This window comes from Ambystoma mexicanum, chromosome 2q (assembly GCF_040938575.1).
Source record: "Ambystoma mexicanum isolate Mex_15411 chromosome 2q, UKY_AmexF1_1, whole genome shotgun sequence".
In the NCBI taxonomy this organism is placed as follows: Eukaryota; Metazoa; Chordata; class Amphibia; order Caudata; family Ambystomatidae; genus Ambystoma; species Ambystoma mexicanum.
This window is the reverse complement of record NC_090924.1, coordinates 1,040,278,494-1,040,303,510: the sequence shown is the minus strand read 5'-3', so window position 1 is coordinate 1,040,303,510 and position 25,017 is coordinate 1,040,278,494. Positions and strand designations below refer to the sequence as shown.

The window sequence follows — 25,017 nt, the reverse complement described above, 5'->3', positions numbered from 1 at the left end:
ACAGTTAAATGTGCTCAATCAACTACATTATACCCCGACTAAAATCGCTAAGTTTTCTCCTGGGGTGTGTGATTCATATGTGAAGTGTGGGTTGTCTCTGGCAAACTTCATGCATGTGTTCTGGGACTGCCCCCCTGTCGCCCAATTCGGGATGTTAAGTGATATTATGGATGTTCCGCTTAATATATCTCCTATTAAATATTTGTTGGGGGATATTGGAAAAGTGTCGATAGTTACCTGGACACTCTTAATTAACATCACCTGTAATGTGGCTAAAAAATGTATCCTACGACAGCGTCGCAATTAACCCCAACGTCCACAGTCGCTGAGATTTGATATATACAATGAGAGAAAAGAGTCCTTTATTGCCATGGTAACCCCGTCTAGCAGACCCAAGGACATTTGGATCCCGTTGCGGGTATACTTGTCCCGGTCGGAACTAAAGGAGATCGATGAGCAACAAGACCCATTGGTGGGTGGGGTTTAAGGATCCACTATGCTATGGGCGATTCTTGGTTGCAGAGAAGTACAATTGTATGGGGGTCTATGTCTACGTTTACTATGCTGTGCCATTCATCAGACATGTTTGGCCTTTGTCGATTGGGGTGTGTCTGTCAAGTTCAAAATGAAGGCTTTTAAATGTGTCTCAACCAGGTGTGCCTTCAGCCACTCCATTTATAAGCACTGTGTGCTGTACTGAAATCCTTTTAAAAACCAGCATCGGCAAAGCCAACCGTTTTGTCTTGTGTATAAGTCTTTAAGCCATTTGCTAGGCACTGAAATTAAATGCCCAGGCACATGCACCCTTTTTCACCTGCTACCTTCAGTGGCTAGTTAATAACACTGCGACAGTGCCTGCCTTTTCCGTGCCTACACAAAAGCTCAAACTGTTGGCATTGCCAATGCTTGTTTATATAATATTTTGAGTCACATGCAGTGTTTGTATTTGTTTTTCAAAAGACCCATATTGGTGGCATGACAAATGTCCCGTTTTAATCCTGAGACCTTCCTTTGAGAGTCCTGCAAACCTCTTATACCAGAATGTAACCTGTTCTCCAGCCTTTTGCCTCCCTCGTGTTAGTTATTGCAGGCAAGTAGGTTTGCTCCTGTGGTGCTAGCCTGCTTCGCTGACTGCAGTGAAACTTTGCTTGATTGCATGTCTGTCCACATACTGCCGAAATTTTGGGAATTTTGTTTCCTCATGCTCGGTGTGAATTGCACTTCACACGCACCCTTGCTTTCTCATGCAGTACCCAGCGCTGCAAAGTATGTCCGATTTTGTGCAGCTGTTATGTTACAGCTTGTGACAATCACTTTTACATATAAGATGATTGTGTTCTCCCTTGCTCCCAACCTGCAATAACAATTCCTTTTAGCACAATAACCTGCTCTGTTATGAATCCAAAATCTACATTGCAGACACACTGTAGGGCATCTGTTGGCACAGCCGTTTTTCACAGATGCTGTGCCGACCAGTAGCAAGTGAGAATGTTGAGTGGCCTCCCCCGCGCCCTCCCCTCACAGCATCCTCAGTCTATAGGGACTATCGCAAAAGACCCAGATGGCCTTGAGGCAGGCCAGCTGCAGATCCTATTGGAAGAGGTAGTGCAAGTTGGCAACAAGAATGAATTGTATGGAGAGTGACTCCAATTTAACTATGCTGTGAAAATAAAGGGTTTGAGTAGTCCTTTTGAAGCTAGTAAACCAACCAATGGTAGGACATATAAGCTTTTTTCATGGTACTTGAAAACATGCTGCAGAGCTAGAAGATGTACCTCTTGGGGGGGTTTGCTCTGGACAGAAACGGCTATACGCACTCGCACGCACTTACCTCCTTACAGAAGAGCCAATAAACGTGTGAACACGCCAAGCCCTCCTTTGTATTACTCTTCCTTGAGCAGGTATTTTGCCCCGTACATCTTGCAGGGATGTCCCAGAATGCAAAGTTACCAATACCCAATCTACAAGTGTTGGCGTGTCTTCTAAAGTCCCATAGTGACGTCTTTTATTTGTACATTGCTGACTGAATCGGTTAGAGGGCCTGAAATAGTGGTGTATGGAACACCATTGGTTCAGTTAAGCGTGGAGTAAACCCAATAAAATGCTAATGAAAACTCCTTGTCCCTATAATATGGGTTGATGAACTGGAGAAATGTAGTAGGCTGGGAAGCTTTTCCAGCTTCGTGGCCCTGACCTTCCCCAGGCTATATCATTTAAATGTATTGATTATGAAGTACCGGCGAGAGCCTTTTTCTCACTCCACTTTACTTTTGAGAGGGCAATTGGGGATTAAAATAGATCCCTTTCCTTATTCCGGTGCCTGTTACTATTAAGGCATTTTATACTCATTGTACAGTGCTTTGATTTAATAAACTGAATGTTCTGCTTGATGAAATGTGGAGGGTTAAGAAGCTTACTCTAGAATCTTTACTGGGCAAGAACTGAGAAAGCTGCAATTGACTCCGCTCTTTCACAATGTCAATCTAGGGACACTGCCTGCAGCGCTTAGAGAGCCTGATTGCTGCAAGCCAAGCAATGACATGGTCCAGAAACAAAGCAAATACATATTATTGAAGTCCCAATGCTTTCATTTAAAGTATCTGATAATTATGCCCTCAATGATGCCAATGGGGCTTTGGCCATTCTTGGAGATGCCCCTCCAGACATGGACTTTGACTTGGTGCTTCGGCTGTGGTTTCACAGGTGCCATGGCTTCAGAAACGATCCGGCAAGACATAGGTTGCAAGTGTAGCAAATGTTTTGTCAGTCAACAGCGTCTCGTCCAAGTCCACACCCGTCTACATCCATTGTGTAATGTGCAGCACACATTTTTTTGTTCGTATCATAGTTCACCAGCCTAAAAAGTGATTGAAACGCACCATTACCGGACAATTCATACACAGTTTCCACGTAAACACTGCACAAAATTCAAGATTGCTTTTCTACCTACCTCCAAGACTACAATTTTCCCATTATAAAGTCAGAACTCCTAGACCCAGGCTGTATGTGTGTTTACTGTAGAAACATTCACATAAACGCAGCCACCCCTCCCGACACACCCACCAGCCACCATTGCCAACTGAGAGCCTACAGGGCATAGTAGATGGCTCTGTCCATAACTTCATCCCATGATTAGAGGACAGCAGAGGTTTAAGCAGGGTCAGAGTTTGCTAGCCATCATTCTTAATCAGAGTGGACTATCTCCCACAAGTGCTAAAAGGATAGTAAATGGAGATTGCTAGTGTATGGGCTCGTCCAGAGCATGCTGTAAAACACCCCCCACTACAATATACAGTCACACTTACTTGCCCTCATGCTTGTTTGCACTCTTCTGTGCGTGCACCTTTTAACTTGTGCGATGGTCGATGGCAGACTGCTTGAGGAACATCCTAAGAGTGATATGCTCCATTGCAAGAATTCTGTAACCGAATACTGAAAATGCCCACTGCAATAAGTCTCCCTCAGCTTGGTGCTAATTTCTGGCCCGTTGATTTTAGGGCATGGCTGGTACAACCGGTGAAGTAGCTAAATTGCAAAGCACAACATACAACTACATGATTTTCTTCACAACAGGGTCCTTCAAATGGAGCACTACGTTTGAACAAGTCATTTAAAACTGTGCAGTTTAATTGAGTGTACCGTCTGACAGCAACGCTTGATACCCGCATAATGGGTCTTTTGCAGTTGTCGAAGTGGGCGGGAACGGTGCTCCTCTACTTCCTTTAAAATTAAGTTTTACTGATTCTATACCAATGGTTCCGTAATGGTTTTGTTTTAAAATAAGTGTAGGAAGAAGTTGAAACTTGCACTGAAGATTTCCTTAAACTGCAGGTGCATGTGTTTGAGAGGTTTGTATTGTGTGTGGCAGGGGGCATGGTGATGGGGTTTCTGGGGGCCGGGGGCAGGCCAGTAGGGAACATAGTTCCACTATTTCTTTTCGTACATTTCAACCACTGGTCTATTAAAACATTTTTCATCCTGGTTAGACCAAAACAGCCCATGTGAAAAGGTGCCAATTCCTTGTTAGCGGCCAGAGCAGAGGTAGTATTGGGTACTCTACACGAAGTTAAAATCTGCTCATACAAACCATGCTTTGCAGCACTAAGTAAATCAATCGCATTGTAATCCTCGTGGAAAAACCAGCCACAGACTCTTCGGATTCTTGAATGTTTTTATTAGTTGTCAGCAAAGCCTGCTAAACGCAGGACCAACAGCAACCCAACGACTGAGCGACACTCTGAGCAGCAGGCCCCGCCGAGGTTGCGCCGAGCTTTTATACAGAAGAGCACACATTTTGTTCAATAGAAGGGGTGGTTCAGACATTGCATGATATTCACAAGCAACCATGTTTCTGTTTAATGTTCAGTTTCTCAGCATATACGTTTTAGGCATACACAACATTCTCGCTCCGGGAAGAGTACAAGCTTGATATTGGCATGAGACATTGTACGATACATTTGAGCAGTTTCGGCTATGCATGCTACTTCCACGGTTCTCAAACGGTAGAAAGTGAGATGATCTGCCTAATCTTGCTAATTCTACCTGCGGAAGTCACCAGGGGAGTTGCTAGGCCTGGAAAAGACCCGGGGCTACGCTGATGTCGGAACTGTTGGGACTGGGGGCTAGCTAGTCTTTTGGCTGTAGCTCCTGAGATTCTATCCGGGGCTACAACCAAAAGATCAGGGGCTATAGCCCCTAAGTCCCCCCCCCCTCCAGCAACGCCCCTGGAAGTCACATTGCCTGGTCAGGCTGTTCTCTAAAACACACCTTGATATGCAAATGGAAAATACATCAGAAGCGAGGACTAAGGAAGTGGGCAACCTCATGCCGTAGAAGGTGAAGCATATCGACAGTTAAGAAAGGCACACTACAACATAGGATAAATTAAGTAATGGCATTAAGGCACTGTTAAACATGGCAGTTGGTGAGTTACTAATTCTATTAAGTAGTGCAGCTGGAGGGATACCTAACAATCCCCTCCTATGAGATCTTAGCTCCAGTCTCATCAACCACATTCCTAGAGGAGCAAACATGACAATTTTGCAAATCATAATAGCATACCTCTTCTGTGGTATTCAAATGCAGTATTTGTGTCATTCAAGATGCTTTACGACAGTGGGCATGAGCGCAGTGAAGGAGCCATCTATGGATCACCATAAGCATGGTCAGGGATGCAACAATGGCATTTTCAATGCCCTCAATCAGCCGAAACAACTGGATCAACTTGTCTCGGTTTGGTTTAAAGGCTGTTATGAGGTAACCCATACCTTTTAATCCTTCTCGGCCGGTAGTGCGTGCTCCGGTGAGGCATGGGTGTACCTGAATGGCAGGCAGATAATAGCCCATGTAGCAACCCCCCCCTCCCCACCCCCCAGTTGATTGGCAGCCACGGATAAGCTCATCTCCACAATGAAACTAGATTCTGCAGCATGTGGCTTTCCGGGATTTGGCAAAATGGGAATCTTGGGCAAAGGTAAGCATAACATTGATGATTACACTAGAATTGGTCGAAAGGTAATGTTGACACTTGCTGTCTCCCAATGAATAGTGCACCCTGCTTGTTGAAACATAGGCCAGTAGCCTGAGAGGAAAGGAAGTGCTGCTGATCTCCCTCCTGCCTTGGGGTGGGAAAACCTGGAGGACCAGTAAACCCCATCTGGTAATGAGAACCACTACATGGTCTGGGGCCTCGGGATCTGGTAACCAACTTGAGATCCGGGTAGAATCTCCCCAGTTAAAAGGAATGCGTGCTCTAGGGAACCTAGAGGACAGGTTGTGTGGAAGATGCGCACAAACACAGCAATATGATGCATTAAAAATATATGAATACTGCCAGCCAATGTGAAGGTGTGTTCTCACTGTGGACACAAGGGTGAGCAGAGGGACATCCTGCTCATGATGGGTGTTTCTAAAAACAACAATCCGCGAGTCGGAGACAAGCCAGTGAGCCAACAACAAAAAGTGGTCAAGAAACTGGCAATTGTGTGTGCCCAGAACCAGAGCCTGGTATACTGAGTAGTATTGTTTGTTTTTTCAATGTCAAAGTTCATGGAGGAGACGCAAGTTCAGTTCATATGGCGAAGAAAGGTTTGTGTTGAGCAGCTCAAGACTTTTCATTTCAGGGCACAATTATCTGCAGCTCAAGACTGGGGTGCAAGTTTTAATGTGCCAATAATCTCATTCATTATAGTCTGGGATGCATCCAAAGAAGATTGTTCAAGCAGTTCAACAAAGTTTGAGGCTATGTCACGGCAGTCTACAATAAATCAGCTAGAAATACCCATAGTACCACCGCCATAAACACACAGTGGTCATCCGGACAAAAAGAATTGCCAAGAGATGATACCAATAGGGTCCACATCCAACAGGAACTGGCATGGTGGTTTATGCAGCAGCAATTCTGACAATGCACTGCCATGTCTTGGAGGTGCATCGTTGTCCAGTGGACCGGTTTAGCTATGTGTACATTCAGGCACTCCTCTCTAGATCACTAGCCTTGTGGAAACCCTCTGCAGGACCGCAGCGTGTACCTTCTTGATGCTGGGTGTAGAGATCTAGTGGAGGCAAGCAATGAGGGTGGTGCGCAAGGAGGGGGACATGGATCTGGGTGGTTCCCTCCGGAGCCTCGGTTGCCTGATGGCATTTGAACTGGCTCTGCAGGTGGAGGTCTTGCCTATGCACAGGTGCAGTGGGGAGAAGTGGAGTCTGCTTTTGTCATTTGCTTGAGAATTGTCTGAGGTAACTGGTTTGAAATGGCACTAGTAGGGCAGGGGTATGGACTGATCCAGTTGGGCTGTTTTTCAGTAGCCTGGGGGTCAGGCGAGCTGGATGCAGTGCTGTTGGCTGGGACCATCCAGTAGCGGTCAGCATGCACCAGGATGTCAGGCTGGAGCACTTAAGACATATGGGTTGTCAGCGGGACTTGATGCAGACCTTGCCACCGGGGCTTAGGAGCAGACTGCTGCTGGCGTGTATGGATGAAAAAACGGCCACAGACTCCTTCAGGTTGATAGCAAACGTCTTTAATAGCAGTCAGCAAAGCCAAACAAAACCCAGAACAAACAGCAACCCAATGACTGAGCGAGACTCGGCACAGCAAACCCTCTTCCTGGGTTCTCCAAGCTTTTATACAGACGAGCACACATGCTGTTCAATAGAGGTGGTGGTTCAGACATTTCACGATATTCACAAGCAGCAATGTTTCTGCATAATGTTCACAGGTTCTCAGCCTATATGTCTTAAGAATACACAGTCGCACATCATATATTTGCAGAAGACCTGCTATGATACATTTGAGCAGTTTTTGCTGTGCATGCTACTTCTACACTTCTCACACAGTTCAGAGTGCGATCATCTGTCTAATGTTGCTAATTGTACCTGCTGAAACCACTTTGCTTGGTAAGCCGGTTCTGTTAGGGAGGATTTTCATGAATGTGAATAATCTTCCTGACCTGTGTCAACCCCAGAACGTTTGGCTTGGACCTATGTGAAGGGGAATCTTTCCCCTCTCACCTAGTCTTTTACTCTTTTTATGGGTGACCTTTTTATGCCTCGCCATACTGTATGATTGGAGTTATAATTTCCTATTACTTTGGTCCGACTGTTAAGTACCATGGCAGCACACAGCATATTAAATGCAGTGGCTTCCTTTTAATTTCCCTTTAATGTAATTGGCTGAATTGCTCTTCCCGAGGGGTAATGTTTACTTGAATGGGTGCTGACAGTGACTTTTAGTCATTGTTATTTGCAAACTGTCAAATCAGCTGCTGTAATGCACAGGAGGGCCACCATTCTGGTAGAATGGCGGGCTCCTTCTTTTTTCACCATATCTGATTTGCTTCTTGTTACTTTTCTGTCTTCCTAGGTGGGAAAGACATTGTTGAAGTTTTATCTTCGGCGGGAATTCTTTGTATTCCCTGCAGAGGCTTCAGAGTGTATGAAAAGGCAGGAAGCGAGGGAAGGAGTCATAAAATTCTGCAGCCCTTTGTCTTTCACCATGCCTGAAAGGAACCAGTTTCCAACGGGGGCTGGCTGTCCTGATTAGAGAGTCAGGGCGCCCCTTTCTGTAAAGTTTACCGAAGTTGTGCTGTAGTTCCTGATGAATACTTTAATCCTGGAAGCTGCTGGCAAGTCGACCACTGGAACCAAATCTGAAGATGAAGAAATGGCGGCTGTAACCGTTTCCAGCGACCGGAGAGAGTGCTGTGTAATTGGAGCCTGATGTGACCCTTCCAAGCGACCTGGGATTGCAAAATGCGATGACTCCTACCCAGAAGCTAGTGTGATCCACTAGTCATGAGAAGACTTACAAATCCGTTGATTTGCTGTGACCTTGTTGGGTTGCAAAACACAAATACCCAGGGACCTCGAGCCAGTGTGCAGTGCATGGTCTACCGGAAGTACGATTTCATCTGAATCTTTGGTGGACTCCTGCTGGACCTCCAGAGATGCGATTTGAATCCCTGAATTCCCCTCACAGTGCTGGACTGGGAGAGCAAAAGAAAATCCAACCAGTGATATTTGTTCATCTGGCTCTGTAAAAAGGTGCCAGATCCACAGAGCCGTGAGAATCTGAGAAGAAACCTTTTGGTGGAAGCCTCCCCCATTGATGACTGCTACCAGTTTTTCTTCAGTGTCAATTTCTTCAGTCTCCAGTCCAAGAACCCAAGGACCAAATCCTCTGCTGCTGCATCCTGAAGGCATCCACCCAAAAGCTCTTCTTGTCTCCTAAGGTACTGTTGGCTTGGGTAATACGTAACTTACCTTAGGTCTGTGTGAATCCGCTTACGCTGAGTGGGTGATTCGTGGCATTGGAAGTTTGCCCAGATCATGCTCTCAGGCCTAATGCTGGAATGCACATAGAGAGCCTTCTGTGAAGTCCCTGAACACCTTCAACTAACTCTAAAGTGAATACTTACTTGTCTGAGAGAGATCCTCTGGAACTCTGACTTTCCTGCAACTGAACCCTATCCGGACCTTCCTACAGCTGGATCCCAGACCACTGGGGTCCCTCTTCTGCCTCTGAGAAAACTCCTGCTACAGACGTGGGAAGAACTTCAAAAGAAGGCTTCTGTATGGAAAATAAGTGTGAAAAGTACTTGATTGATAAAGAAGTTAGTATGGTAACTGTATCTCTGTAATAGAAGATGTTACAAAGTGTTGCCGATTCTCCTCATCGGCACACCTGCACCCTCCTTTCCTGTCACACTCTGGCTGGCCTCCCTTGGTCCTCTTCCTGCTCCCACCTGTGAGGCTACGAACCTTGAGGTTCTTCGACCCCACACTCGCCACTGTTTTCTCCTCACATCTGACTTCTATAAGAAGTCAAACTACCAGCTGCACCTCCTCAGAGGTGTTCTTCCTTTCCTCTCCTTCCCCCAGAAGCTCACTGTCTATAGAGCTCTGGTTCTCTCTAGGCTGGACTACTGCAGCAGCCTCCTTCTAAATATGCCTGCTTCTCCTCTCTGCAACTCATCCAGAACAGACTGCAAGACTTTTCTTTGGCCCCAAGTCCAGGGATCGCATCTCTCCAGCACTGAAATAGTTGCATTGGCTCCCAGTTGGGGCCAGGGTGCTCAAAACCTCCAACTCTCTCTTCGTAAATACCTTCCTACTCGAGCTCGTCGGTCTTCCACCTCCCTCATGGTCAGCAACGAGTTGGTGGTAGATCTATCTTCGGCTGGGGCTTCACTCTGGAACAGCCATTTCCAGTTCTGGAAGCACCTCAAGACCTTACTCTGCTTCTGCGTTCTCTCTGCCTTTTGCCTTCTGATTTCCTGTCTGATACTGCACTGGTCATCTGGCTACCCTCTGATTTCAGGCCCAGGTTCCTATCCTCCCAGTTGCACACCTGCACTGCCTCAGGGCAACCCGTGCCCTTGGGTCTGTATTTGTAACCCTACAGTCCATTTACCTGCACTTTTGGGCAACTGCTGTCTGCAATTAACCTTGCACCTGCTACCTGCTGGCCGCACTAATTGGTATTGTTTTGATCCCATGTACAGCACTGCCCCCTCCCCTTTTCCCCTGGCACTTTTCACCCTCCCCTGCACTTGCGCGATCACAATGTCCCTTGGCCAATAAGATCGCTGTCTGTCTTCCCCCTTCCTTGCCTTGTCTCTCCTTGAAATACTTGTGTATAGGCGCATTACAAATGCCATATCATAAAGTTTATACTTACCTTTGTAGTTGCATACTGTAAAAAGTATTAATTTTACTTACTTTGAATGGTGTTCCTCCCCCCCCCTTTGAGAAAAGTAATAGGTGTTGGTACTGTTTTATCATTTCTTACGTGAACGAGCGTAAAAACTTACTAATAAGGTTTACCTACCTTACAACATATTGTCATTCTTAAAGTGTATCATTAGGTTTTGCTCTCCCTTGTCTGCTGTAGGGAATTTCTAAACCAGTATTGGAGTTAATAATTGTCTTTGAGTTGCTTTTAGCCCCTTTAAAAAGAATTAGTTCTTACTTACCTTTGAATTGCTGCCTGCCATTCTGAAAAGTATAATAGGTGCCTTACTTACCTTGAAATACATTGGGCCTCATTACAGGTCGGGCGGGCTGGAATTAACAGTGGCAGTAAATCCGCCGCCACTGTTAATTTCGGACCGCCCGATCCCGAGTCCTGCCTGCAGGCGTACGTCGAAACACCAGCACCATTACAAGATGGTGCCAGTGTTTCCACTTCCCCATTCCCATTGAGTCCTATAGGACTCAATGGGAATGGGGATTAAAACCATTCCGCCTCCGTGACTCCCGGGACACCGGGGCTGTAATGCCCTGGTAATACCGGCAGTCACGGAGGCGGAATGGTAATACAAGTCCAGCGGTAACCAGGCGGTTTTACCGCTGCGGTTACCGCCGGACTCATAATGAGGCCCATTGTGTCTTAAAGTGTACACTTGGGTTATGCCTTCCCTAAAGAGCTTAAGAGCAGTTATAAAATAGCCATAATGTTCTTACATTCTTACTTACCTTAGAAACTGTATTATGCACTTCTGAACAGTATACTGTGTAGAACTAGCTATTAAGTAGTGGTTAGTTATGTACCAATAGGTTGATTACTTACCTGTATATACATTGTGCCTTTCTTAAACTCTAATTGGGTTTTGCTTTCCCAGAACGGCTTGGTGCATTCTAAAATAGTTATCGAGTTGTCCTACTTTCATTGAGTAGCTTAAGGCCCCCCCAGAAAGTATTAGTTACTTTACTAGCTCTGAACTGTGTTCTTAAAAGTTATATTGGTGGTGTAACTGTTCATTCAGGAAAGAGGAAAGTTACATGTGTTGCAAGATAGACTTGTAGCAGGGTTGCTTTATTAAGTGATTCTTTAAATTGAAGAACACTGTATGATCTGACCAATAGGGTCTACTAACCTTGAATTATTTATTGTAATCTCAAAGTAACTAACTTTGTCTTATTACTATCCTGAACACTTAACCATTAGGTTTGACTAATCTTGACGTGCGTAATGCTCCTCTAAATACAGTTCTTCCTTGGTTTGTACATCATAGCTATTGTGTGTGTATATATGTTTCTCTGACAATGCTTTGTGTATCGGTGTTTCTTTAACCATATGTATGCTACAATTTCTTTGTACTGACCTACATCCCTCTCTCCCTCTCTGAGATAATCTTGGCTGCTCTGTACATGCTACCCCATCTCAGGTGGTACATTCATATACTAAGAGTTGGAGGTTCTGTATTGCCTAAGTTGCATGGTTTTATGATATCCTTAGTTGGACTGTAAAAAAACTGTCCGTAATGTCTCACAAATGCTAAACAGTAAATGCTTCAGAAGCGAGGAATATGGAAGTGGGCAGTAGAAGGTGAAGCGTATCTGCGGTCAAGACATGCACACTACAACATCGGACAAATGCAGTTAAGGCACTGTTAAACATGGCAGTTGGTGAGTGATTAAACCAATTTAATAGTGCAGCTGGAGGGGTACTTGAAGAGTTTGACAAATTAAAATGTTCTTGTTGCTCCCCCACATAATGTACTAAGCAAGTTATACGGGAGTGGACATGACTTCACAGTAACTCACCCAAAATTCACATGAAAACTACTGTACAACATTATTTGTCCCAGGATTGTCCCGGCCCAGTAGTAATTAAATGCCCAGTGGTAAGAGTAATTGGCCTGGGGGAGTGCCAGTCACACGCCCCTTGAGGCTCGATCTGTTTGTGGAGAGGGAACTAAAAAAACAATCTGTTAAGGAGCTCAGCACCTACAGAGACTTGATTGCTGATGAGAGTAAGCCTGGTATATTAGAGATTCCCCTCGGCGGCAAAGCCACGTGACAAATCCCTGTTTCAAGAGTTCATAAGCTATGGGCCGTATTGCGATGACATTGTTTTTGTTCCATTTGTCAACTGGTACAAAAAAACAAATAAGATTTTAAAAAACCAAATTCAAACTGGTGTTGGATTAGGTGGTATCAAACCCAGCGCTCCAAACTGCTCTTCATTTAGATGGCAGTGTTCTAACCGTTCCACAACCAATGCTGTACGCGTGACGCCAGTAGCAACATGCGCTCAGCTTGGTTAGAACTTTCTTCAGGGTCAGTTAAGTTTCTGTCTACTGCCAATTGTGGAGAGGTGTGCTGTTTGTTTCTGTTAAGGTCTGTCTGCGACTGGATACAAAGACATATGCACACAAAGAAAACTGGGCTCTTGTCGTGGCGTGAGTTTGTATCGTGGCAAAGGTTGAACTCCTATTTCAGCTGTAAATTTGATTTCAGATACTGTGAAAAAACTGGACAGGAAAAATGTTTAACTACCGATGTGGATGGAATTAACGGTAGTAACTTCTCTAACAGTGTCCAAAGTAATTGTCCTAGGAGTTCAAAAGCAAACCTAAACATTAGACTAAATGTACTAGCTCAGGTAAAATATATTGATTATGATCTTCAGATCTCAATCTCGATCTAAATAAAAAGGTAGTGGAGTGGCCTTGTGTAAAGACTGGAGAGGGGGGTGTCTGTACTCCTGCTCTCTATATGGTAGAGGAGAGGCACAGAGGACCGCAGCCAAGATTCTCTATTACGGTAGCAATGGACGAGCAATCAAGGCCTAGCTTCTCTGGAGGTGATGCGGGCTGGTTCTTAAGTACAGTGTAGTCCCCAAGCACCCACAAAGGAATGGCCACACACTGTATTACTGAAAACAGTCTTTATATAGTTAAGGTTCATGGTTATATACAGAATCACAATAACTAACTTATATATACAGTTCTAAGTGGTACCACAATTATCAGATTTCATTCAAGTGCATCAACTGTACTCTGGTTAAAAGTCAAACAAATCAATGAATAAAGGTAACCACAATAGACATAGGAGGAAAGCAGTTGGTTAGAACAATTGGCAGAATACTGGCCCCTACCACTAGACAGTTCTTTGTGGAGATCCCCCCCTCCACCCTCACCTGTGCAACCTGTAAAATAAAGATATACCACATGCCCAGTCCATATATTGTTAAATGAGTCTTATTTCCTTCCATCCTTCCACAATGTTTCTACCACCCCAATGTACCTGGAATAGCAGAGTTCGACAATGAGTCGTCGACGGATCCTTCTTGAGAGGTTCCCTTTAAAGCAGGAGCCACGGATCATCGAGGTCCCTCGAAGAAAGTGAGCTCCGCGTCGAGGCGGCAGCTTCGGTCCCAACGGTGCTCAGCAACAGCAAGTTGAAGATGCCCTGCAAGGAAGAGGCGTGCGGGGCACCTCGATGTCGATAGTTCAGGACCGCAAAGAGTTTGTGAAGAACTGGAGCCCAGCAAGGGCGTCTAGTAATCCGGCGTCTCTACAGTCGTTGGGTGGTGGGAAACCCAACGGCAGATGCTCCTCGGCACGCCGATAGACTGGCCTTCTCTGGCAGGATAAGGCGGTCGGCGGTGCGGACGAGCACGTCTAGGAATCAAAAATGTCTTAATCAAGGGAATTGTGGCTCCAATCGTCAATGGCACGGCGTCAAGCGGTCCCCCCTTCTGGGCAACACTGCTTTGACGGGCCTCCAGCGGTTGTAGCAAACCTGCAAACCCTGGTTGATGGTGGACGGAATGTCCGGTGCTTCTCTCCGTTCTCCTCGACAGCCTGTTGGGGGTCTGACTTTCAGGGAGCTTCGGCAAGGTTAGCGGTGCTCGATGGTCCTTCGGAGCTCGGGAAGAGGGCGCCTAACCAGGTCTTCTCTTGGATCAGTCTCGACGGCACAGCGGCTTTCAGATTGCAGTGAAGGTAACAGCAGTCAACCTTCTTCTTTGGGCTCGGTTTCAAGATCAAGCGTCAATTTCGACTTCAGCTTCTGAACGATTTCTAGCAGTGAGAGGCCCCCAGATATACTAGTTGATCTCCCATTCATTCTGCTGAGTCACACTCAGACAACCAATCTCTCAGAAGGGCATTCAGCAGTCAGTCAGCCAATCAGGCATACAATGCATTCAGGCCATTCTTCTGCCTCTCAGACACTCACAACAAGGAATGTGTATTGGGGCAAGTACCCAGTCATTCAACACTACACACTGCATTCATACCAGTTTTGGGCAGGGCTGGCTCAGTCAGTGTGTTTCATACCAGAAACCAGACCTCCACAACAAGAAGTGCATATTGGTCACACACTCCATTCACCCAGGTCCCACCCACAGGGTGTAACCACAACATACAGTCACTGGGAAGGCTCCAGCCAGCCTGGCCTGGACTTCGCTACAATACCATATATGGAACTTCCACCCAACAGCCAGTTAGGGCTTCCCAGGTCTTTGGGAAAACAACGTAACAGGCAATAGAAAGCAAGAGGCCACAGGGGCCATCTTGTTGCCTATCGGGAATCAACTGATTCCAATGCCAGGGCCTGGGTATCCCAAAATGGAGGCTACTCCGAGCACGTGTCAGATTCAGCATGGAGCTGCCACCAGCCCATAACCTGCTCTGTGGGCCACACACAGGTGCCCAAAAACATACACTAGGGGCACAGGGTTGTACCCCCCCCACCCATGGGTGCCATAAGGGTATCCCATGGATCTGTACCCCAAACCAAAAAAACAGGAAGAGCTGCACTGCCAAGAGTCCCACATGGACTCCTGTGCAGAAAACAATACAGAACACTAATGAAAACTGGACTACAGAACAAGGACAGGGAGGCCCTGTCCCTCCAATGCATTTCCAGCATCACACATGTGGATAAAATGCCTTCAACAATATTAATACCATCACACTTGCCTCCATACCCTACTGCACATTTTAAGTGACAAATGTACTAAACATAGTTGCAGTTCCCTTCAGCTTCTTGTTAGTTACTGCCCCCACAATTTAACATGTTTCTTGTTATGTTTTAGAAACTATCCTTCCCTTCATGAAAGCTACCAGTTTCCTTGTAATTTTAGGAGATTTCGATGTTAATTTTTAACGACTGTTTACAAATATATGTGAAACACTTCCTCATGAATCATGATTTTTCTTTTGGGCAAATGTATCCTACTCAACAAGGGACTCATTCTAGAATGGGTCATGTGACAAATCCTTGGATGTCGTCCCTTCTCTCATGGAGGGGGGGGGGGCCTTCTCATGGGGCTGGGGCCATGGTGCTGCAGCCACAGTCCAATGATCCCCCTGGGGGGGGGGGGTGTACCGTGGGAGGATCACAAAACCCTTATGGGACAAGGGACGACACACTAGGAAGAATGCAATATTTACTTGCTCCTTCACAATCTCCCTCACCCTCTTACCCCATAGAAGATCCTGTAGCCCCCTACACTACCATGTACCAGTGTAAGGTAGATACTTCCACCTCCTTAACAAGTATTGGTACGAGGAAGAGTAGGAACTACCCATGCAAATCCTATTGAAAAAATCTGAGACTAGGAAGAACATCAGTACCTCAGTGAATTATGGCAGTGAGGATACTGCAACGAGGAAGATGCACAGAGTGATGAGGAACATGCTCCGTCTAGTCAATTTGGACAATTAATCGCAATGGGTTCTTTTAAAAGGAAAGGATGGACTAGCTTTGCCGAACCGCCCTCCCTGGACGAAATGCAAAGTTCAAGGAATCTGGAAAAGAACAGACCAGGACGTCGCAAGAAGGGAAAGCGAGTCCAGAGATAGTCCGGTGTCAAACCGACATAAAGGGGAAGCCGAGGAACAAAATCCCAATGAGCCAGGAGGACATAGACAGTGAGCGGGAAGCAGAAGTTCAGCCACCATAATCAATGCTGCCACTGCGGAGCTGCCAAAGGCAGGTGAAACACGAGGAGGAAACCACACAGCTGGCGTCTGGCATCCGAAGAGCCCCGGCAACACTGCAGACCAGAGTAAAAGGTACACAGGCGGCAGGGTAGATGCAGAGGGCCCAACCCAGTGGGATAAAAGTGGGCAAACGGAGAAAGCTCCATATATTGGGTCTGGGAACCCAGGTCAAGGACAGTATTGGACTGCAGAGACATCAAGAGTGATCGTCACAGTATCTGACAGGAGAGTATACCAGATGGAATACAAATGAAGACTGGCTATGTGAGTCTGGGTCCTGCAACCACAAGTCAAGATTTCTCATCTTGGTCACAGTAGCGGAAAGGAGAGTACACCAGGTAGACCACCCGAAACAGTGGAATAGGCGAGTCTTGGACTCACCCATAAAACAGTACCAAAGCATCATGAGTGCTCGCAATCATCACAGCACCTGGCAGGAGAGTCTACCAGATGGAACAAACAGAAGTTGTTGTTCATTTCAATACATGGCAGTGAAGCCTCCCAGGTAACCCATCAACAAAGAAAGTGAAGAAGCAAGAGAAAACAAATACTACTTCAGCATAATTGTGGAATTGAAGAATCAACCAGAATAAGGGAGCCATTCCCTTCGATAGTTGTGAACATTAAGACTTTTGTACAGAAGAAAGAAGAAACCAAGGGGAGACAGTCATCCACTATGCTTGTTGCAAACAGTGAAAGAAAGCCAGGGAAACGGGAGCCCTTTTCTCTGGTAAACTGTGTTAAAAACTGGCCAGATCTCCAGCCAGAAGGAGGAAAACCTCCTTCTGACCCTCCAGATATATTCTCCTTAGTTGACTAGAAGTGTTAGGGCTAGAAGTAGGTTTGACACAAAATGTATGGTTTGCTGGACATTCTGACTAGCCTTAGTTTATTAGTTGAGGCAGGGAAGACGCTCTTAGTAATAGGGATTGCTAGGATTTTCCTTTTAATAATACGTCTATAGCCAAAAGCATGCCACCTTTGTGTCCGCCCATTACTTCTGCGCCCTTACAGTCATCGCATGGAATGTTTTACTCTGACCCCATCTTTCTTAGTTGTTTGGTCGGGTCATGCGGCAAAACCTTTTAAAGTACTGGTTCTTATTGTCTCAGTGGAAAGACAGGACAAGATTTTTACCTCCTACAGAAGTAAGCAGAAACGGACATCTTTTCATCTTGATGCGCATCTAATTTTTCCATCTCGATCCCGATCTAATCAATTTTGCTGACTAACGAGGTGGATTTCGCCACAGAAATGACTGTTTTTATTTACAATATGCTCTTAAGTAATGTTGATGAGGTTACACATATGTAGAAAGCGTATTTTAAACCCAATACTTTAGGGAACAGATGGTAAGCTTCCTTTGCTCTAGCGGGAGATCAGAAAGTAAAGAGTGGAGGAAACCCAATACAGCAAACGAGCTTTAGAGCCAATGTTTGTTTTTTTTTTTATGACTCCCAAATTGAATTGAACTCCAACACTACCAAAATGTTGCTGGACAATGTACATTTACTGAATAAACCGTGCTTCTTTTTAAACAGAAGGGACCCCTTGCATGCTTGGTGTCAACTATCCAATCTTTTTTTCATGAAAAAATAAATCCAATCCAGTGAAGTATTATTGCCCCGCCGTCTCACTGCTAACAACGCCTAACTCGTTCTGAAGGAAACGGAACAGTGTGCCTCTTAGCCCATATCTGCCCTGTTTCAGTGCAGATTTTCTACTGTCTTTTTAAAAAAAAAAATATTGTTTATATATTTTTTTTTTTACTATAGACCAAGTCTATTATGGCTAGTTCGAACCCTCAGACCGGTCCAAACAACCCATACTCTTCCACTATCTTCAAAGAATGTGCAATTGAAACCATCATGGTCCTTATAAGCACCTCATTTAGGGGTTTAATGTATTCCAAATGACCTCAAGAAAGCGTGTGTTAACCCTGGTCTGAGAAAGTCAACCCTTGACCTGAATATCTGTTCCAGCTACCGGCCCATCACAAATGTCTCATTTCTTTTAAATAATCTGGATAAAGCAGCCACTCTACTACTTTAGAATATTGTGGAGAAATGTTCCCTTCTACTCTGCGATCGCCAGTCCAGCTGTCCCCCAGGGAGAGTAACTTGCATTGATCAATATTTCAGACGCCTTATGCTAAGTCATCGGGATACCTAGGGCTCCTCCTGCTTTGCCATATAACTTGATGTGTTAGACTGAGTCTGTGAGAAGGCTCTTAATTTGCAAACTAACCTTTCTTTCAAAAGACATGTTGGCTTTAGCGCGAGTCTGGGGCACACATAGATGTGTGTGTGTGTTCTACTAGAAAGAACCCTGCGCCGGCCAGCTGCTCTCTACCAGTCACATCGTCCTCTCTGTGCGCACTCCAGCTGTTGTAAAATGGATGGCTCCAGCAGCCCGTTAATGCAGCTGTTTTAAGTGCAGCAAGTAAGCCGAGTCTTCAAAAGTTCTTGCATTAAAAGCTGATCACTTGTGTTTCACTCCCTTTTGGTGATGACATAAATAAATTCCTATTTTCGTAACTTTGCTATCGAGGAATAGGGTAAACACCATATGGCCCAACATTGTTGGCAAAAGCTGACAACATTCACATGTGTCAGACCGGCACGGGGCCATTAAACAAATGCTGGGGGAGTGGGACGGGTGAACATTTATGATCTCATGACATAGGACTGCGTGTTGCTTAGCAACTGGATAAATAGGCCTGTAATGAAAAACTGTGTAAACCTTCTCATGCAATATCTTCTTTTGATTTATTTTTAATATATTTATGCAGTTTCTTGCGTTGAAGTGCAGTATTTGTTCACCAATAGCCTTTCATGAAAAATAATATTTTGTAAGGAACAGTATAGTGGATTGTTTTCCTCAGGTTGCCTACCAGGCTAATACCCGCAGCAGCCACATGCCAGGATTCTGCCTTCCACTAGCTGACCCAGTGACAAATATTTCTAGGGTGTGAAAGCACAACCTTTCCACCAGATGGACTGTTCCCATTCTTCAAGCAGTCAAAACGTAAGGGGTGGTGTCCATGGAATGAATCATAAATGGCAATTGCTGGTGCAGTACTCCTGACCTTCGGCTTTGATTGTTTATGCCATTACAGAAAGGGGAACCCCCTAGTATCATCCTGGTCCTTCCTCAGAAGAGCAGCACAGCCTAAACTTCCATGTCACATCCGTTTTTTCCAGATACTCATGCAGCATCAAATGTTTTTTTTGGCGTGGGTGGGCACAGTGACCTCCGAATCCTTCTCTGGCATGTCCATGCCACTAAGGACTGAAACAAAGGGTGGACTGAGAGTTTTGAATCCGTCATAACCACTGGCGGCGTGCCTATGGGCCCCTGCAGAGGCATCCGTGCACGAATATAAATGCATATAATACACAAGCGTGTATCACAATTGTTCCATGCAGCTATCACTTCAGTCATTTCCAGCCTAACTGTGCCTTTACAAAACCTGCATTTGGCAATGCCAACGTTTTAGGCCTTTGTATAGGGTTTTGCAGTCATTACAGCCTTGGAGCAACTGGATCCACAAAATATTGAGGCTGCCCAGTATTCAAGAAAATAGATCACAAAAAAGAAGAAAGGAATCCATAATTTGCATCAATTTGTGGAGTTTATTTTGAATTCTTCAACAATTTATTATATTTCCTCATGTTTGATTCTCATACGCATTGGTGATCCTCAACACGTGTTTCCCCACCTGAATTCGGTGGTTCATCAGGAGGGTGAAAAAAATCTCTCCAAACAAAGAGAAGAAAATATCATTCAAATAACCAAAACCTTTGTGTTCTATTAACTGAAGTTCTTTGAAGTTAGACGAAATGTAAACACAATTCTATGTTGGTTACTCTACTCACTTGAGAGTGCTGTTGCGCTGAGAATATATGAAGTCCAGAACTTGTGGCCAACAAATAGCAATTAGGAGGAGGCAGTCTTAAATCTTCTGACCTTTCTCAGTTCTTTGGATGATAACTATGAAGCTTTTTTCGTCGGAGCACATCTAACGTGCCCTTGTGTTTTTGTCTTTAACAGGAACATGGCTGAAGAGTAGCTTAGGTCTTATTCAACAAGAAGGCAACCAGCTCACCTGGACCTACATCGCACCACAGCTGGGATACTGGGTTGCTGCCATGTCTCCTTCCAACCCAGGTCAGTCACATTTGAATTTTGAGAACTATCAGCATATGCTAGCATTGTTTCTATTGTGGTGCACATGGTGTGTGACTGTGTATATATTTTCATGGGGAAAAAGTTATGGGCCATCACCAAAAAACATGTAACAGGACTGAGACTGTATTGCTGACTTGTGTGTGTGTGCCCTTCACTTACCAACAAATCGGGCACAATTCACCTTAAATGTGCCTTCCCATCTAGGGCTTGCAAACCACATCAGTTGCCGAATTCCATCTTCAGAAAAACCTTTTCAGTGGCAGCTTCTCCCCACGCGTTTATTTCTTTTAATTTAATTGGTAATGGTACATGAATCCTGTGATGCTACAAGGCACATACAGTGAAAGATTTACTTAATCGAATACCCTAGCCACACGCCCTCCACCCACCACAAATCTGCAGGCTTCCGTTTCAAAATGTTGCACCAGTAAGTGCATGCATTATTTTTTAAGTCTCTTAAAAATGCAAGGTTTTTGCTTGTAAACACTCTACAAACTTTGGAAATGTCAAACGTAAAACAATCTAATCAGTCAATTGCACTACACACAGCCCTATAAATAAGTGTACCAGCCACTATTACTCCCAATAAAATGGGGGAAAATACTTCCAACAAAGGAGGAGTAAAAATACTCTCATCAGAAAATGGGAAACAATGTGGACACATAAAAGCCTGCACCTTGCTTCCATCCACACAGCTCCACAGACATGGTAGAAATGCATCTTTCAATGTGCATGAATTACGAGGTGCAAATAAGTATGGATTAGAAAATAAAATCTGAGTTTAGAGATAATATATTTTTACTCTCCTAAAAAAAAGATGGCCTCCTTGGTGGAAATGTGCTTTTATTTACTCCTAAACAATGATTGTACTGCAAACCTTTGAATATACTCTCACTTCAAAATGTAATCAGGAGTCACAAATATCATTCTTGTCATGTAATAATGTATGCTACCTAAAATTTAAGTCTCCTTCGCAAGGATGACCATTTTGATAATTTTCGCAAGCTCCAAACCAATTAAACTATTTTTCACTGGAGCGATATGCAAAATCACTTTGTGGCCCAGACAAATCCTTTCAGCTTTTATTTTAATATGTATAATTCTTTGTTGGTATTTTAACAAAATCATCTTCCGTATCAAAATCCAACTTTGTGAAGGGGTTCTCACAAGGGTACACCATATCCCCAAAGCAACAAATTAGCCTTATAAGCTGGCTGGCAAGCTTTGAAGAATTTTATCTTGTGGTACTGTAGAAGCCCAGACCCCACGGCCTAGGGCATGGACCCAGGAAATATGGCCATTGGCCATAGCCAATGACCACAGCAGCAGCCATCACCTGAAGTCTGTGGCCACTGATCAAGGTCACAGACCAGGCTCATTAGACACATCAGGTGGTTTAGCAGGGCCGGGGACATGGCTGAAGACCATATCCCCACCTGCCTGGCAAGTGGATATGGCTGCTGGCATATGCCCAGTGGACCTATCCAGCCCCATTAAAAAGCAAAAAGATCAAAACTCCAGCACACATCAATCCATGGTTCACCCCTGAACTCAAAGCTCTTCGGGCACTAAAAAGATCTGCCGAAAACAATTGGATCAAATTTCCATCTCAATAAAATGGAATCCTGTTCCAAACGCTAGCTAACAACTACAAGAATTAAATCATCAAATCTAAAAGTGAAGTTTATAATCAGAGAATATCCAATCTAATACGAGAGTTATTCACTATCCTCCGTGAGATAGAATCACCGGCTTCCTAACCCAGATCATACGGTCAAAGATGAACAATGGAGCTCCAATATTCAGAACGCCCTGGCCGTCAAAATCTCATTACTACAATGTAAAATAGAACCAAAAAAATCCAAACTTAACCTAACCACTCCTATTGCACAATCGCCACCAGATACCGTCAAGGTAACCACATTTACATGGTCTCTACTCACAACTTTAGATACGATCAACATCATTGAAAGTCTAAGACCTTCTAGATGCAAAGGTGATATCTGTCCTGCAACCTTGGTAAAAGACTGCACGGTAGAACTTGCACCTTTTTGTCACCGGCCTCCTGAATAACTCATTTGCCTCTAACATAGTCCCTAATGACGTAAAAACAGCTTGGGTCCTATCTTTGCTAAAAAAAAAACACTTTAGAGCCTAATACTCCGACCAACTTTCACCCCATCACTACAGTTCCCTTCTTACTCGATCGTGCAGCATATCTGCTGATCCAAAAACACTTAGAAGACGATTATCTTTTGGGATTAAGACAATCCGGTTTCAGACCAGGCCACGACACTGAAACGGCTCTACTTGACTTGAAAACACAAATGGACCAATATAAAGGTAACAGAGAACTCTGCATTCTTCTGCTGTTAGATCTCTCTGCAGCATTCAATTTGGTCAATCATGATATCCTATGCCAACATCTTGAGACTGCAGCCCAATTCTCCCCAGACTCCATCAAATGGATCAAATAATTTCCATCTAACTGGACCATGAGGGTCTTCTCGGACACCACAGCAGCTCACCCTGTCCCGGTAACCTGCGGCTTACCGCAAGTTTCGTGTGTCTCACCCACTCTATAATGCATTCACTAAGCTCCTGTGTGACAAACTTGATAAAATGGGTATCTCGTATACAAATTATGCGGATGATACCCAAATACTCATACCCAACACTCGATGTTATGACACCGACTCTTTAAAAAAAAAATTAACAATCTACCTTGCAATCCAAGCCTGGATGGCACTCAACGAATTGTGCCTCAATGATGAGACTGAGCTTATCCTTATCGGAAACAAAACAAGACTCTGCAAACTCCTTCATCATTGATGGCAAAACCATCCCGGTGGCTAACGAAATAAAAACACTAGGGGTCTACATTGACTCTTCACTCACACTAAATGGACAGGTCAGTGATGTTGCTACCTCAGCCACCAGAGCCAGCCGCCCATTTCTCTCCACGGAAAACTCTATCACTTTGGCAAGAGCATTGATACTCTCTGGGATTGACTTTTGCAATTCTCTTTGCAGGAATTATCTTTTGGGATTAAGACAATCCGGTTTCAGACCAGGCCACGACACTGAGACGGCTCTACTTGACTTGAAAACACAAAGGGGGGGAGTCTCTCCCAGTGAGGTCCTACTTGCCACAACCCCAGGGGAGGGTGTTGCAGAGTGGGCTCACCACCCTAGCCACAGAGGGGCTCCCCTTTGGGAAGAAAGGACACCTTCCCTAGGTTTGTCACATAGCACACAGATCCGCCATAGCCAGTGTGGTTGTCTATGGCATGGGCACTGTGGGCATTGGGCATGTCCTGCAGGCCATGAGTGCACATCCAATCTGACCATTGCATCCAATGGCCAGGCCATGCCCTGGGCTCCTCCATGTGTTCCCATATGCCCAGTGGACCAAACTGGCTGCTTTGCCTTAGGCATGGTATACAGCCGTACTCCATGCACCTCCTACCCATGGATCTTACCCACTGGGCAAGGCCTTCAAACATGCCCTGTGCCACCAGATGTGCCCACTGGACATGCAGCCAACACCCGGGCCACTAGATGTATCCTTTGGCATAGCAACAATACCATCACTCGCTATGTGTCCAGGCTAGAACTAGCCCTAAAGACCAGGTCTCCCACCCGAAATTCTCCGTGGACATGGCCTAAACCATGTACTTTGGCCATACTTCAGGCACCCCAGTGGCACTGGCAGATCCTCGGTTGTTAGGGGAGTTTTCTTAAAGTCTACCCGGATGGCAGACTCTATAAAACTATCCCTTGTTATACAGGTACTATCCAAAGGATTGGTAGAATGGCAGAGCAGCAAAGCTTCTCTTAAGAGGAGGATGTGAGTTGTAGTTCAGTACAATGAACCCAGGCAATATAACCCAGGCAATATCCCAAAGAAACTTACACACTGAAAGTTATATTAACATATAGATACTCGTATACACACAAGGCAAGGTAGGTACATACTTATTTAGAGTAACCAACACACACAGGAATTAACAATACTTTTCATAGGTGACTTCTTCAATAGTAGTTACCCGCACTTAGTTACAGAAAATGACAGTTCTAATGTTTAAATAGCAGTGGCACGCACCAGCATTTGTTACAGAGAAATGACAGTTTCATTCATTTACTAAAGTCACTCAAAGTCTGTAGGAAGGAACAAGAGGGTTATTCAACACGTTTAGCAGTAATTCACTTCTTATCAACAATTAACAGGTCTTTTAATGCTTTGGCAGTCAAACCCCCAACTATATAAGAGTTTATCAGTCAGTGTAGGAGTGGAGCAAAAGTCTTCTGCAGCAGCAGAAGAGGTCAAGTTTAGTCACTTAAATTAAAATGCCTTAGCAAGATAACACACGTTACAGGGACCCTGCAAAGGACTCCCCCCTAGAAGAGCACACACTGTTAAGCCTTGGCAAGAGGTATGGGTGGACACTGTGAAGGCATCATGAAGCAGACACAGACAACAGGTTCAAGTTTGGTCCACAAGGTTCCATTAACTCAAAATGTAGGGTTTGATAAGGCCTAATGTGCCCCATACTAAGGTAGGATCTCCCTACATAAATAAAAT

General features: G+C 44.8%; 1 protein-coding gene across 1 annotated transcript in view; it reads left to right on the top strand.

The window, feature by feature from the left end:
- FAM171A1 (family with sequence similarity 171 member A1) overlaps nucleotides 1-25,017 on the top strand; it is a 718,266-nt gene that overhangs the window by 586,755 nt on the left and 106,494 nt on the right. Inside the window, exon 6 of the mRNA XM_069648403.1 lies at nucleotides 20,295-20,411. Within this exon, the coding sequence (XP_069504504.1) occupies nucleotides 20,295-20,411 (117 nt within the window). The remainder of the gene's footprint in view (nucleotides 1-20,294; nucleotides 20,412-25,017) is intronic.